This window comes from Enoplosus armatus, chromosome 13 (genome assembly GCF_043641665.1).
Source record: "Enoplosus armatus isolate fEnoArm2 chromosome 13, fEnoArm2.hap1, whole genome shotgun sequence".
Lineage (NCBI taxonomy): Eukaryota > Metazoa > Chordata > Actinopteri > Centrarchiformes > Enoplosidae > Enoplosus > Enoplosus armatus.
Window position 1 is genome coordinate 11767125 of NC_092192.1, and position 13418 is coordinate 11780542.

The following is a 13418-nucleotide window of genomic DNA, read 5'->3' on the forward strand; positions in this document are numbered from 1 at the left end:
CGCTCGCGTTCACGTTTTGCAGAAATCCATCCCGTTGTGTTTGGTCTTTCAGCCGTGCAAACCAGATCTGTTGCCCCAGAGATCTTTTCTACGAGTCTGTCCTCTCTCTCCCTCTCTCTGTCTCTCTCTCTGTCATTCAGCGACACACACACACACACACACACACACACACACACACACAGACACACACAACACAGGCACTACAGCTGGAGTAGACACTGTCAGATGTGGATCCTCTCAAATTCAATAGGGAGCGCACGCATACACAAGGTCTGTAACTGAGATACTGTAACTAATGAATGAATTTTTTTTTTTACTTGAGAAGTGGTGAAGAGGAAAGAGGGGAGGGAGTAGTGCTCACTCTAATCCCATCCCCTCTCTCGGCTGTCACTCCCTCTGTCTCTGACCTCCCACTTTTCTCTCTGCTGCCCATCACCTTTCAACAATGATCACATTAACAGTCAAATCTATTCTTGGCTTTTTTTAATCTCATTTTCATTGAGCAATTATTCCTCACAGTAACAATCTGTTGAGAAATTAGCTAACATGGGCAGACGAATAGCTAGATCAGTAGGCCTACAGTCAGATAAATGCTTTGAGAATTGTCCAATAAACCAATATTTGTCATTACATCCACACCCTCCCACACACACTGCGCACAATCAACCCTTTCTGATCTCTCTAGTGTTTGTGTGACATGGCCTTGCTCTGTGCTCTCCGCTGACTGCGTCAGTAGACGGTATCCAGTGGTGAGCAATAACCGGCTGCCGTTGTGCTGGCAGATTGAGCTGCACAGATGAGACCCCAAACCGGCATGATGAATGAGAAGGGGACGGCCCGAGAAGAAAGAAACAGCCTTTAACACCTTTCTCAGCGCAGCTCTCCTCGCCACTCTTTGTCTTGAAACTTGTATTTTTCACTTCCCTCTCTTTCTCTCCCTCCAAACAGTGTATGTTAACAGCAGCTCAGCGCATCTGTTCTGTAAAAAGTGCACATGTCTTTTTATACTAATTGAAATAAGCATATGCTGAAACTAATCACATGTGAAACAAGATGATTTTTTCAAAATGCTTTCCACATCAATCAGCAAAATAGAGATAAGTCTATTCTCTAAGCTAAACTGCTTTGTGAGCAAAAAGCATAGCATGACCCAGCATTATGGACTCAGTTCACCCAAATTATAAAAAAATATATATTTCCTCACTCAACTCTAGAGGTATCACTGCAGGTAGTGGGGATTTATTTGGGCAGGTTTTGACATTTACATCTGCAGTTTCTGCCACTGCACTAATACAATGGAGGTGGACTTTGTGGTGCTGATAGCATTGATTATATTTAAACAAGACTAGCGGCTCTGTGAGGCTTTACCGTGGTGCTTTGAGCTGAATGCTAATGTCAGCGTCACCACGCTAACATGCTCACAGTGGTGATCCTAGCATGTTGATGTTTAGCAGGCATAATGTTTACCATGTTCACCATCTTAGTTTAGCCGGTTAGCAAGCTGACGTGCTAATTATTATTAGTGAACACAAAGTACAGCTGAGGCTGGTGGGAAAGTGATTAGTTCTTTGCAGGTAGTAAGTATTGGACAAAAATCTACAAAATGTATATTTGACCTGCTGGTTGCACTAAAGGAAAACTTAGAGGATCACCAAATTGATTGAATTAATCCTCTAGGGACCATGAATTTCTGTATAAACTTTCATTGCAATCCATCCCATAATTGTTGAGCTATTTCTGGCTGGACAGACTGACAGACCAACATTGCCACCCCTAGAGCTGTGCTGCTGGCATGGCCAAACGATTCAGCAGTAAGATCTCTTTCCAGAAACAGTGCTCATGTTACTTGGGAGAATCCACGGAACACACAGTCAACAGTTTTCAGAATGACTGATAGAAAGTTGAGAAAAGTGTGTTTTTGTAATGTGGGTGAACCAACCTTTTAAAGTGATTCACCTTTATTGTAAAACTGATTGTAAGTGTAGGCCTGTAGCTGATTTTGGAATGAAACACTCCAAATAAGGTCCAGTCCCTTCTGATCTAAAATAAATTTTACGCGTGGCCCTGAATCTCATATATGAGCTTGTTAGCACCTTAATGGTATTCAGGAAGATGTTAATTGTGTGGCAGATGACACCTGTCCCTGCTCTGTGAAGGGGAAGAGGCGCCTCCTCTTCCACAGATGCCTCTGTCTGCTGCCATCTGCCCGCTGACACCGGCACCAGAGGGGACCAGCGGCAGCGGAGAACAGAGAGAGTAGAGATGAGAGGAAGATGACTTTATTTCACATCCGAATCCAGCTTTCACCAACATCACTTGGCTGGGACTCGTGTACTTCAGACAAAAATTTGACAGCTATGTGAAGAGGTCTGGGATTCATCTGATGAGGATATATGTTTGTGAATATTTTCATAATCTGAACGACCCAAAAGAAGAAAAATATCGTTAAATATTTTTAATGAGACTCTGTAGGCAGTTTCACTGGTGTTGACAGTGTTGAGACCAAGGACAGAGGAAGGGAACATTGCACATCATTTAACTATTCCAATAATTATTTCCCCTGACCTCCCCACTACTAATCACACTGTGCAAGGCCCTTTTTCTAAACCTACAGTATCGTAGGGAATCGGTACACTCACACAATTCCTTATTTTCCTAAAGAGGGAATATGTTTGGCAAAGCTAATTATGCCTGTGTGAGTACATGTGCTTGTCTCTGTGCAAACTTGAGTACTCTTGTGTTGCCTGTGTGTGTGTGTGTGTGTGTGTGTGTGTGTGTGTGTGTATGAGAGAGAGAGTGAGTGAGCGAGAGGACTGAAGGATGGAGATAAGAGCTTTGGCCTCAGCTGGCTTTTGTCACTAATCCCAGAAGGCGTGGCCGCCAATTCCGTGTCATTCCCTGATATCCCAGCCTGTTCTGACTCCATGCCATCCCTGCGCTGCCCTTGTGAGGACACCAATCTCTGCACTGCATGTTAATGAGGGGGAGACATGCAGCACGAAGGGGGGGTGCAACTGCATTTGTGGGCTATTTTGGGCTAAAGTGTGTGTGTGAGTGTAAGCTCATTCTGCCAACTTTAAACTCTTGGATAACAGACAGTAAAGTGTCAAGACATTAGTTGCAAAAATGTTAGAAGTTCAGGGTCTTTTAGCTCCACTACTAGATATGCTTTACATCTCTCTGGTAATCGGAAGCAATTTGCAAAGCCCCCTACTGAGAGAGAAAGGCACACAAAAAGCTAAATTCAAGACTTGAGCGTAGGAAGGCTAAGTGTTTCACTTGTCTTCTCCTTATTGCAGGAGAAAGTGTCTTTGCGTCTCTAAGCTTGGAGAAACTGTTAGAATGTAATAAATATTTTGTCCATGAGATGTGACGTTCAGTTTGGTTTTCAAAGATTCTGAAGATCAGACATCTGCCAATAAATTTGCACCGACTACAATCCAGCTTTTCGTCTCATGGCAGCGTCATGCCAATCAAAATGAGCTCCACAGATCTGACAGCATGGAGCGGAGAAAACATACTGAGGCGTAACAGTGACACACACACGCACACACACACACACACACACACACACACACACACACACACATACAGGACAGCAGCCTGACAGGCGAGTACTTGTCCAGAATAACAATGAGGGAGATGGAAATATGATATCGACACTGTCTCAAAAACAGCCGTGTACAAGAACACATGTCTGAGCAAGAGGCCCAAAAGTGGACCGAAACCTTTTGAAATCACTGCTCTACTAAAACCTTTACCACTAATAGTCTTGGCAATTTTGCCTGATCCCTCTGAAGGGTACACTCTAAATTCATGAAAGAGGAGAAGAAAGGAAAAAATGTCCTCAAAGTCAGATTCATTTGAATATATGAATAATTTAGTGTGCCAAAAGATTTGGGGCCCTTAAATTGCAAATAAAAAAAAAAAGCCCTTTCTCTTCAGACATTCATAATTCATATGTACCACATCTCAGGCGTGGAGAGACTCGGAGGTATTTGATGCACAAGTTCGCCATAGAAGGTAAAGAGGATGCAAGGACAAAAGCTACAACGCAACACTTTGTCTTTCAGCATAATTACAGTCAGTTTATGTCTTTCTATATTTCAGTCAGTGAATATTACTGCCCCCCCCCCCCAATGTTTTCCTCTCTGATTCACTCAATAGTTAATGAATTGAAAAGAAGGGGCAGCAGAAAGCCCCAAAAAGTAAACAATTAAACTTTCATCAAAGGTTTGTCGCATCATTATGGTTATTGCCACATGCTGTGATACTCGTGTTGCCCGCTGGTTAGCTATAGACTGGTTAAGCAGTCTCAGTGTGTGTGTGTGTGTGTATGTGTGTATATGTGTGTGTGTGTTGTGGTTTCCCGGTTTAAGCAGCGTAATTATTCCGCCGTCATAAGAAACTGACAATGAGAGCTCTCAGTCTTGACATAACACTCCCCTCCTCTGGCAGAGCTCATTTTCATGCCCTGGCTCATTACAGTGATGGGCCTTTTAATGGAGGAGATTGGCATCACATTTCCACATCATATTCCTCAGCGAAAGGCCCCTTTGATCCATGCCATGATCATTAAGTAAAGCATTGTTATAGTACAAAGACTGGACGAACAATTTGACCTTCAGACAGCAGAATAATGAGAAATATAGATGGATAAATGACCTGTTAGTTGTTTTTAACTTGTAATCACTACGCCTCACATTTTGATGTAGGTTGTTGGTGTTTTCCCCTCCACATATTAAGTTATTTTGCAGTTTTCTTTCTCTGATGCCCCTGCAGTTTGGCCCTGATGATTTGGCCTCCTTGGAGTTCTGTTGGTTGTCTCATGTTGCTTTGAAAATTTTCCTCCGTTAAGTGCTGATTGACAGCCCTCTTTTAGAGTCAATAAATGCTGCTAATTTGCCTTTAACCTAACATGACCCATCTTTGTTGCAGTTTTTATGACTGTAACAAAATAACTGAATAGACCTTTTCCATGGCGAGTTTGCGTTATTTTGTCTGGCCTACACACTCATACAGTACATAACAGATGGAGATGGAGAAGGAGAGCGGACTACAGAGATATCAACGTACAATAGGGAACAGATAGTAGTTTAAGTTTAATCAGCCTGAGCTGCCAATAAAAGTTGCAAACAGCCAATTATCTAACTGTATTCTGATGATCATGATGTTGTGTTCTCCCACAATGTTCACTAATCTGGCTGGATAATCACTCACTCTCTCTAAATGTGCCATCAGTAACCAGATATCACTGATGAGACTCATTTGACTGGGATTCTTACATTTGGATTGAATCATGGTCAGTTAATCAGCATCAGCTTCTATTCCTGCACAAGGTGATGGGAAAATGCCTGTTCAACATGGATAAACCTCAGCAGATTAGGTTGCCTTTTCATCTCTTTATCTTCCTTGTTTCAGCTGTTTTTGAACTAACACTGTGAAGATTCTCTGCGCTCAGGGTGAGAGACAGTCTCAGCTGTGATCCCTCCCAACAGGGCTAACACCGCTGGATGAGGGTGCTGCTGAGAGACGTCCGTCCTCAGCTGGGAGGATTCTCCCGGATGGTGCAGTATTTTAGAGAGGTGATGCTCAAACCCCCAGCCCATCTGGCCTCAGCCTGTCACCGGCAATACATCACGCTAATGAAATGGCAGCAGCCCAGTGCTATCTGTCGTAAGCAATCTGCATCTGCTTAGGGACTGAACGGAAATGAGGAAGGGGGATAAAAGCGACAGAGGAAGACAGAGGGACTTTGTGTCCCCTGAGCAGGTGCCATGTTTGTGTTTGTGTTTTTGTGCGTGTGTGTGTGTTGGCTCAGTTGCTCCTCTCAGCACAACGTGAACAGATATCGATTCTATCTTGAGAGGAGAAAATGGCCACAGCAGGCCGCCTTATCTCCCATCTCGGCTGGAGCAAATAGGTGAGGATATTTCATTGCTTCTGCGGTAGAACAAAGTTCCAATACATCTTATCTGTCACAAAGATAATGACTCACTGTCCCTTGCCTTTTTTCATCCTTCTTTTTTTGTATTTGTTCTTCCCAGCCTGTGGCACTTCTTCTATTTCAGCTCCACACTGCCCAAAGCTGTGAAGTTTTACACAAACGATTAAGGTGGAAATGTGCTCTAAACACCTGAAGAACAGCATACGAAAAAGATCCAGTAGGAAAATGACTTCATTATCTTTGACTTCATGATCTCCTGTTGAGATAAGAGCATATGTTATTGAGGCATGATGTTTGCCCTGTAAATACCAAAACCAATTCCAACCAATTATTGTCTTTCATGTTATCAAAAATACATTTTCCAAGTGTAATTTTGGTATTGGCCCAAGAGATGTATTCAAAAGGATTTTGAATACACAAGATTTATAGATTTATAGATTTTAATTTCACATAGTTTTGAAGATTACACAACAGTTACATTTTATGTTTTTCACACACTTTAGCCTTTATTGTAGTTTTACATTGTTTGAATAACATTAGGTCTATTATAGCATAGAATCATACTCTCAGACTTGCATTGTATTATTCCACTGTTAATGGAAGTACCATTATCATTGCAACTTTAACTGAATCACATTTTGTTTAGTGGTAACAAAATCATAGAACAAGGTGTCCATGTTGTCTGACATGATAACCAAAAAAGATAATGCTGTTCCCTCCGTTGTGCCGTAACAGTAGTGTTTACATGCATTTTGGCTCTAGTAAACATCATGTTTGATGATTTGATTAGATTAATCTCAAAGCGGAGGTATTATGGCTTTTAAAGATGTTGGCAACTGGCAAATCAAAGTAATATTCCTATTGGCCAACACTTTTTCTGGGGGTAACTTGGATTACTGCTTGCTAATAAACTCTCTGGGGGGAAAAAGTGCCTCTTAATGTAGACTGCTCTTGATGTTTGTTTTCCTAAGATAAGCGTATGGTGATTTCCTTAATGATGCGTTGAAACATTCAGTCAACATATCTGGGCAAGAATTAAGATGCACTAAACTAAACTAGACTAAAATCCTACTAAAGTATACAAAGAAAACATATTTTAATAAGAGATGAAGCGTACTATTCTGGTCAAATGAGGGAGGAGGGTAAAACATTGTACAATGATAAACACACAAATGAAAAACATAGTGCACAAAAAGTGAAGGAGCCTTCCTTCAAATACAGCCGTCAAGAGAGTGTGTGAATGATGGCTGGCTGAAGGTTCAAGAAGCAGTCTTCTGACCAAAAGATTGCAAATTGGAATCCTTGATCCCCTGTAGCTCCACTGGAGCTGCTCAGCATCAGCAGCAGGAGCTCCTGGGTCCTCCCAAGTTACCGTACCTGACTCTTTAGTTTGCTGCCTGTAGGTCTTGCTGTGTCTAAGATGTAATAATAATTATTACATCATCATAACAATAATATTAATAATTTCAGGCAACTTGGCATCTAAACATCCACTTGGTTTGCAGGCAAAGAAAGATACATACTACTTTGAGTAAGAGTCACTTTGTTATGTTAATCAGTGGAATATTTCACTGCTTTGCAACATCTCCATCCCTGAGGAGTTTGAGTGAGCAATGGTTCTGTGGTAATTTGTAAAATAAGATATACCATATGTCATATGGTTAGTTATAAATGTATCCAAAGTTAGTCCTGTTATTTGACTTGTTGGGGTTGTAGCCTCATGATTAGATTCTGTGTCTATATGGTTTCATGATCTGACGAGCCCTAAAATGTTTAACATAACAACATGTCAAATGCCGCTTGATGTACTGCATATGGAAAACATCAGACCATTATCACTGAAGAGAAAGCCTGCCATCTGATGGACAATGTAGAACTTGCAGGCACTCAGCAAGTTACTCTTCATTCAGCCAAAACAATATGTATGTTTTTATTTTTCTCAAATGTCTTGTCTATTTTACACTTTTATTTAAATGAGTAAACCTTGTTTCTCCATGTACTCTCTATGTAGTGCCACATTACAACAACTTACTGTTTACAACTGCTTTTCATTATACAGTTAAACTAATGATGGACCTGTTGTGACTTTGGCTGTATATTTTCTCTTAAAAGGAAATTACAAGGCCACCCTGCACCATCACGTATTTTATATTATTATATATATTTCAGATACACTTACACTAAGCTTATAAGAAACTGGAGAAATCATCTCTATGTTATCTATTGTGGATGTCAGTGTGTTATCCACTATCGATCTTTGTTTTCTGCTGTGTTATCTGTACCTATCTTTGGGATAGAAAATCATTACAACCACACAGCTTCTGCAACAGCAAAGACAGCACAAGTACAGTAAATAATGCAGTTCACAGTGTAACCCCAGCTGAGGACAAAACTGAAAGGAAGGAATTTAGCCAGAAGCAGCATTGCTTTTATCCTTACTGTTTGTGGTGTGTATGTAAAAACTAAAAACTGGAAATACCTGCAGTCAAGCACAAGTTATCATCTCAAGGAGAAATTACAGATTTGTGAGCGTGAACAAATCCCAGGGAAATCTATGATAAACTGCTTAAATAATGACATCAAGTACAAATCTCAGACACAAATCTTGGAGCCGCTCCCAGTGATGGAAACGGAGACAAACAGTGACGACGCTCTAGATTTGTGAAACCGACAGGACACAAATATAAATACATAGCACTCCTCTAAAACAAGCAGCTGTTTTGCTGCCTGGTTTAATATTTATTTAATGTTTATTTGTATAGGGACAAGTATGTAGCATACAAATACAGCTTCCACATACTCTACTTTCTGTACTTTCCTAAAATATTGGCCACATGTTTATAAGCAACGTACCATAGGCAGTTGACTTGAGAGCAGACTCAGTACTGTCACCACTGGTGTCACCAACACTAGACCAGCCCATGACTCATCCCTTCTACTCTCTATACTCTAAACTTAAGCCCGTCTCGTCAGCACTTACTTCAAGTGTGACACTGACATTCTTGCCCAACGACTCACCAACAGTCCATACATCATTTCATGACATGGTGACAAAAGCTCTCTACAGTGTCTCGAAAGGGACTCATAATAATAACAACCACACCCAAAATTCTCCATGTTTCTGTGCTGTTGTGGAAACACCCCAAACACGTAGCTGATTTAAACACCGCCGAGTGAATGTTTCCTGTCGGAATCATATTCAAAACCAAAGGGAAGTCACTAACATTGTGGCAATATGTATAAGAAAGACAAACTATACTTAGAAAAAAGGAAAATAAATAAATAAACAGATCTAATTTAATTAAAATGAATTGATGAAGATAAAAAAAAATAGTCAGAGGTATGATCTTAGTGAAATCTGGTGTATTGTGTGCGTGTTCCAGCTGACAATCCAGGGAAGACACAAAGTTAAAATACCGTATTCAGATAAGTATCTGATGCATTTCAATGCTTTTTCTATTCAGATTCTTTACATAAGTAAGTGTCCACATCCGTAAGAGAGTGTAAAGTGATAAGTGTAAGATTGGCTTTTGCCAATTTGCCAAGAATTAATACAATAGATTTACAATGAACTGAAGTTTGTAGTTATTGAGAGAACAGTAGAAAAATATATCAACATCCTCAATGTAAATCTTTCTAAAAATGTCTCAGTATATGGACAGCTAATGAATAAGTGTTCTTATTGCAGGGGTCTGTGCTTAAATGTGAAAGACACCTTTTTTTTTTTAAACTTTATTGGTGAGGAAACAGTGATGTGGTGGTGTGCCAACCATATGTGCCAGTTGACTTCATAGTGAACAGCCCATTTAAATTTAAAAACAGCTGCTGGAGTAGACTTCCTGTTCAACAGTTCTCTTACAACCCTGTTATTAAATCTCTTATCCAATTAGTCTGTCTTCTGATAAGTGCAAGCTGTGGAAAGTTAGTGTATCCACGTGAGGCTCTGGCTCTTCACATTATGTCGACTTAAAGTAAAATATCACTTGTACTTGAGGTTCTCATTCAAAAGCGTTGTCAAAACAGAGTCCCTATTAGTATAAATAGGAAACTAATTCATTTTACTTCATTGTAGCTCAATGAGAGATTCCTGACGCACGACGTCGTCGACTGTCAGCTGTTGCGTTCGGGCACGTGATTGGACAGAGGGTCGTTCGGGGGAAACAGCTGATCAGTTTTCAAGGCAACCTGAAGAAAAGTCCCCCTCTGAACTGACCTCAGACATCCAGGGAGCTGCTTTACGTCGCTTGAACGGAGCCAGAGGTCGCTGTTTGTCTCCAAAGAAGCGACAAATAAGAAAGTTACTGGTGATTCCTCCGTTTAGGTCGTCAGTGGAATGCACAGGGTTTTTTCCCCCCACCTTCCTAATTTAACGTTAAACTGTAAACTGCGTTGATCCTGATCATGGTGAGTTTACAGGAACAGATGATAGCCTGTTTAAGTTGTGATACTGTGATACACTGAAGTGATGCACTTAGTTTGCAGTTTTAGTTTTTCTACCTGTCCGTCTTAGCTTGCGTGTCTGTGATTGGTGGACATTGATAAGTCCGTGTAACCATGGTAATGATGTTTCTGACACCTTCAGAATTTACTATACATCTGTCCACCACAGCTCAGTTGTTATTTAGATACTTTTCAGTGGTCAGGGAAGCCATAAAGTAACTACCTAATCAATATGACTGACATATACATTACTGCTGCTGATTTCCAATTATTTCTGTCAGGTGACCCTTCCTGTAAAGCTATGCTTTCTTGATTGTGTATTGCAGGGTGCATATATCTATGTGTTACTGTGAGTTATGTTTCTTTGTCAGATTGCTTCATTTGAATAGGCCTGAAGAGCTCAAACAATCCAGTATTTCACAATTAAACAAAATGATTGATTTCTTTTTCTTGTTCGCTATCATTTTGATTATCTTGGGACCTCTCAGATTCATTTTGCAACCCCTTTTGGGATCCTGAACCCCATGTTGGGAACCACAGGCCTACTATACATACAGGGAACTGACAAATACAACATATGGTCCACCTTTCAGGTGTATATGCAATGATTTACGTATCTTTTACACCATATTGGCCACCTTTTTTCTAACCTTATCTTTCCACATCTCCTTGTATAAAGATGAACTTCAACACAAATGCCCATTGCGGCAGCAAAGAAAATATTCAACCTTCAAGCAAAATAGAGGCCTTGCATGTCCAGCAGGCCAAGCAGCGCACAGTGCTCGGTGTGTTGTCAGAGAATGAGCAGCGTGGTCGATCCCTCAGCCAGGTAAGTGGGAGAGGCACAGAGGAGAGAATTAAATTTTGTGATTTTCAATTCAATTTCCTCTCACAGAACATTCACATTTCAACTGAATGTGGCAATCATGTTGGCTAATTTTTCTCCACAGGGAAGCCAATTTTCCAAACACAGTTCGATCTCAGACAGCTCCCAGCTCACCTTCCTCGGCTGTCCCTCCAGTTCCGGCTACGATGTGTATGTCGAAGAAGCTTGTGAAGTTGTTCTTGTTGCTTCTGGTCAAGAAGTGGTCTCAGACGGCTATTATCTAGATGCAGAAACTGCTGCCCTGCAAAATGAAGGTTTGAGACTCCTGCTGGAACTGAGTTCAAGTGAGTTTGACAAATACAAAAAACACCTACCATATAAGACGACATTTTTCTTGTTCTTTACGCAACTGCTTGTTTGCTCTTGTAGGTTCATGCCAGGATGCTTCTATGCAGTCTGAACAAGAAGAATCCCTGATGTTAGAGGAGGTGCTGTGTGTGTCCGAGTACTCAGAGGACATTCACCGGCACTTGAGGGAGAGTGAAGTGCGAAATTGTCTGAACTATAAGCACTAAATAATTTCTTTCACATTACTTTGTTTGGGCAGCATTAAACACATTGTAGTTATGAGGATTTGCTCCTGAATTCACTAGAAATACCTCATGATAACTGCTTTTGTTTCTAATGCCAGATGAAGTTCAGGCCAAGGCCAGGCTACTTAGAGAAACACCCAGAGATCACCAACGACATGCGGGTCATCCTGGTGGACTGGCTGGTGGAAGTCATTCAGGAGTACAAGCTTCGCTCTGAAACTCTGCACCTTGCTGTCAACTATTTGGATCGCTTTCTCTCCTGCACGGCATATGTGAAACGGGGCAAGCTGCAGCTGGTTGGCACAGCTGCATTACTGATTGCTGCGTAAGATTTGATACTTCTCCTGTCCAATCCAGTCATTGATTTGTCAAAAAACAAAAAAAAACATTACCTGTGGTGGTGGTGGTGAGAATCCACCTCATGGAGTAGCATTGACTCAATGATTGAAGGCAATTTACAACCTGACGTTGCCTGATCTGTCACCTTGTAGAAAATACGAGGAGATCTTCCCTCCTGAGCTGAATGAGTTTGTGTACATCACAGACAGTACCTACACTAAGAAGCAGTTGGTCCGAATGGAGCATGTTTTCCTGAGAGTGCTGGCTTTCAAGATGGCAGCCCCCACCACAAACCAGTTCCTCCGCCTTTTCATGTCCATCCACTCTGTCTGTGCCAAAATGGAGAACCTTGCCCTGGTGAGCAAAATAAATAACTCAAATGCCAGCCAGGTTATAGGTTCATGCCCACTGCCTTTTAAGTTAGTTTCCCATGTCCCCTGATCATATTTTTATTTTGTGATGTGTTTTCTTCTGCGTCTAGTATGTAGCAGAGTTAAGCCTGCTGGAAATTGATCTGTTCCTACAGTACACCCCATCCATAGTGGCAGCTGGAGCCTACTGCCTGGCCACCTACACTGTGAACAAATCTCTCTGGGTAAGCTTGTCCACATTGTTGTCGTGAGTCCCTTTTTATGAGAATTTCTCTAGGAATTAGCCAAAATATGACTTTTTAGGCTCTTTTTTTTTATACTTTAGCCCGATTCCCTACATGCCCTAACTGGTTATACCATGGCTGAAATTGTGCCCTGCATGACTGACCTCCACAAGCTATACATCAATGCAGAGAGTCGCCCTCAACAGGCCATCAGGGAAAAGTACAAGAGTTCAAAGTAAGGCATAAGTTATAGTTTTTTATGTATTTAAAAATATATAGATACATTGATACAACCTTACAAACAGCTTATGTAAACTACAGGCTTTTGTGATCTTGTATGTATAGTATATAGTTTGTCTGGGTTGTTAATACATCCAGGACACAATTTTACATCTCTAAATGGATGTCTTTTATCCCTCCTTCAACAGGTATTGTCATGTTTCATGGATCACTCCACCTGCTGCCTTGACTTTCCTATGAGTCACTGCTCCACCCTTCTTCTGACGCCTCTGCCAGAACAAAAACAAACGCAACAGATTTTACAGCCAATGCCATAGATGCCATCCTCCTCTGGGCACTTTACTTTAATACAATAAATTATTTAAAAATAAAACCTTAAACACACCTTTAATACTTGCAGGTGTTCATGCAAAATGTTTTCAACACGCATAAGTCATC

At 41.0% G+C, this 13418-nt stretch overlaps 1 protein-coding gene across 1 annotated transcript; it reads left to right on the forward strand.

Moving 5' to 3' along the window:
* Positions 1-11066: 11066 nt before the first annotated feature.
* ccna1 (cyclin A1) lies at positions 11067-13220 on the forward strand. Its single transcript, XM_070917572.1, has 8 exons — positions 11067-11216; positions 11338-11557; positions 11643-11758; positions 11905-12131; positions 12298-12502; positions 12627-12740; positions 12842-12975; positions 13169-13220. Exons 1-8 carry the CDS (start codon positions 11067-11069, stop codon positions 13218-13220), a joined length of 1218 nt encoding a protein of 405 aa, XP_070773673.1.
* Positions 13221-13418: the final 198 nt, after the last annotated feature.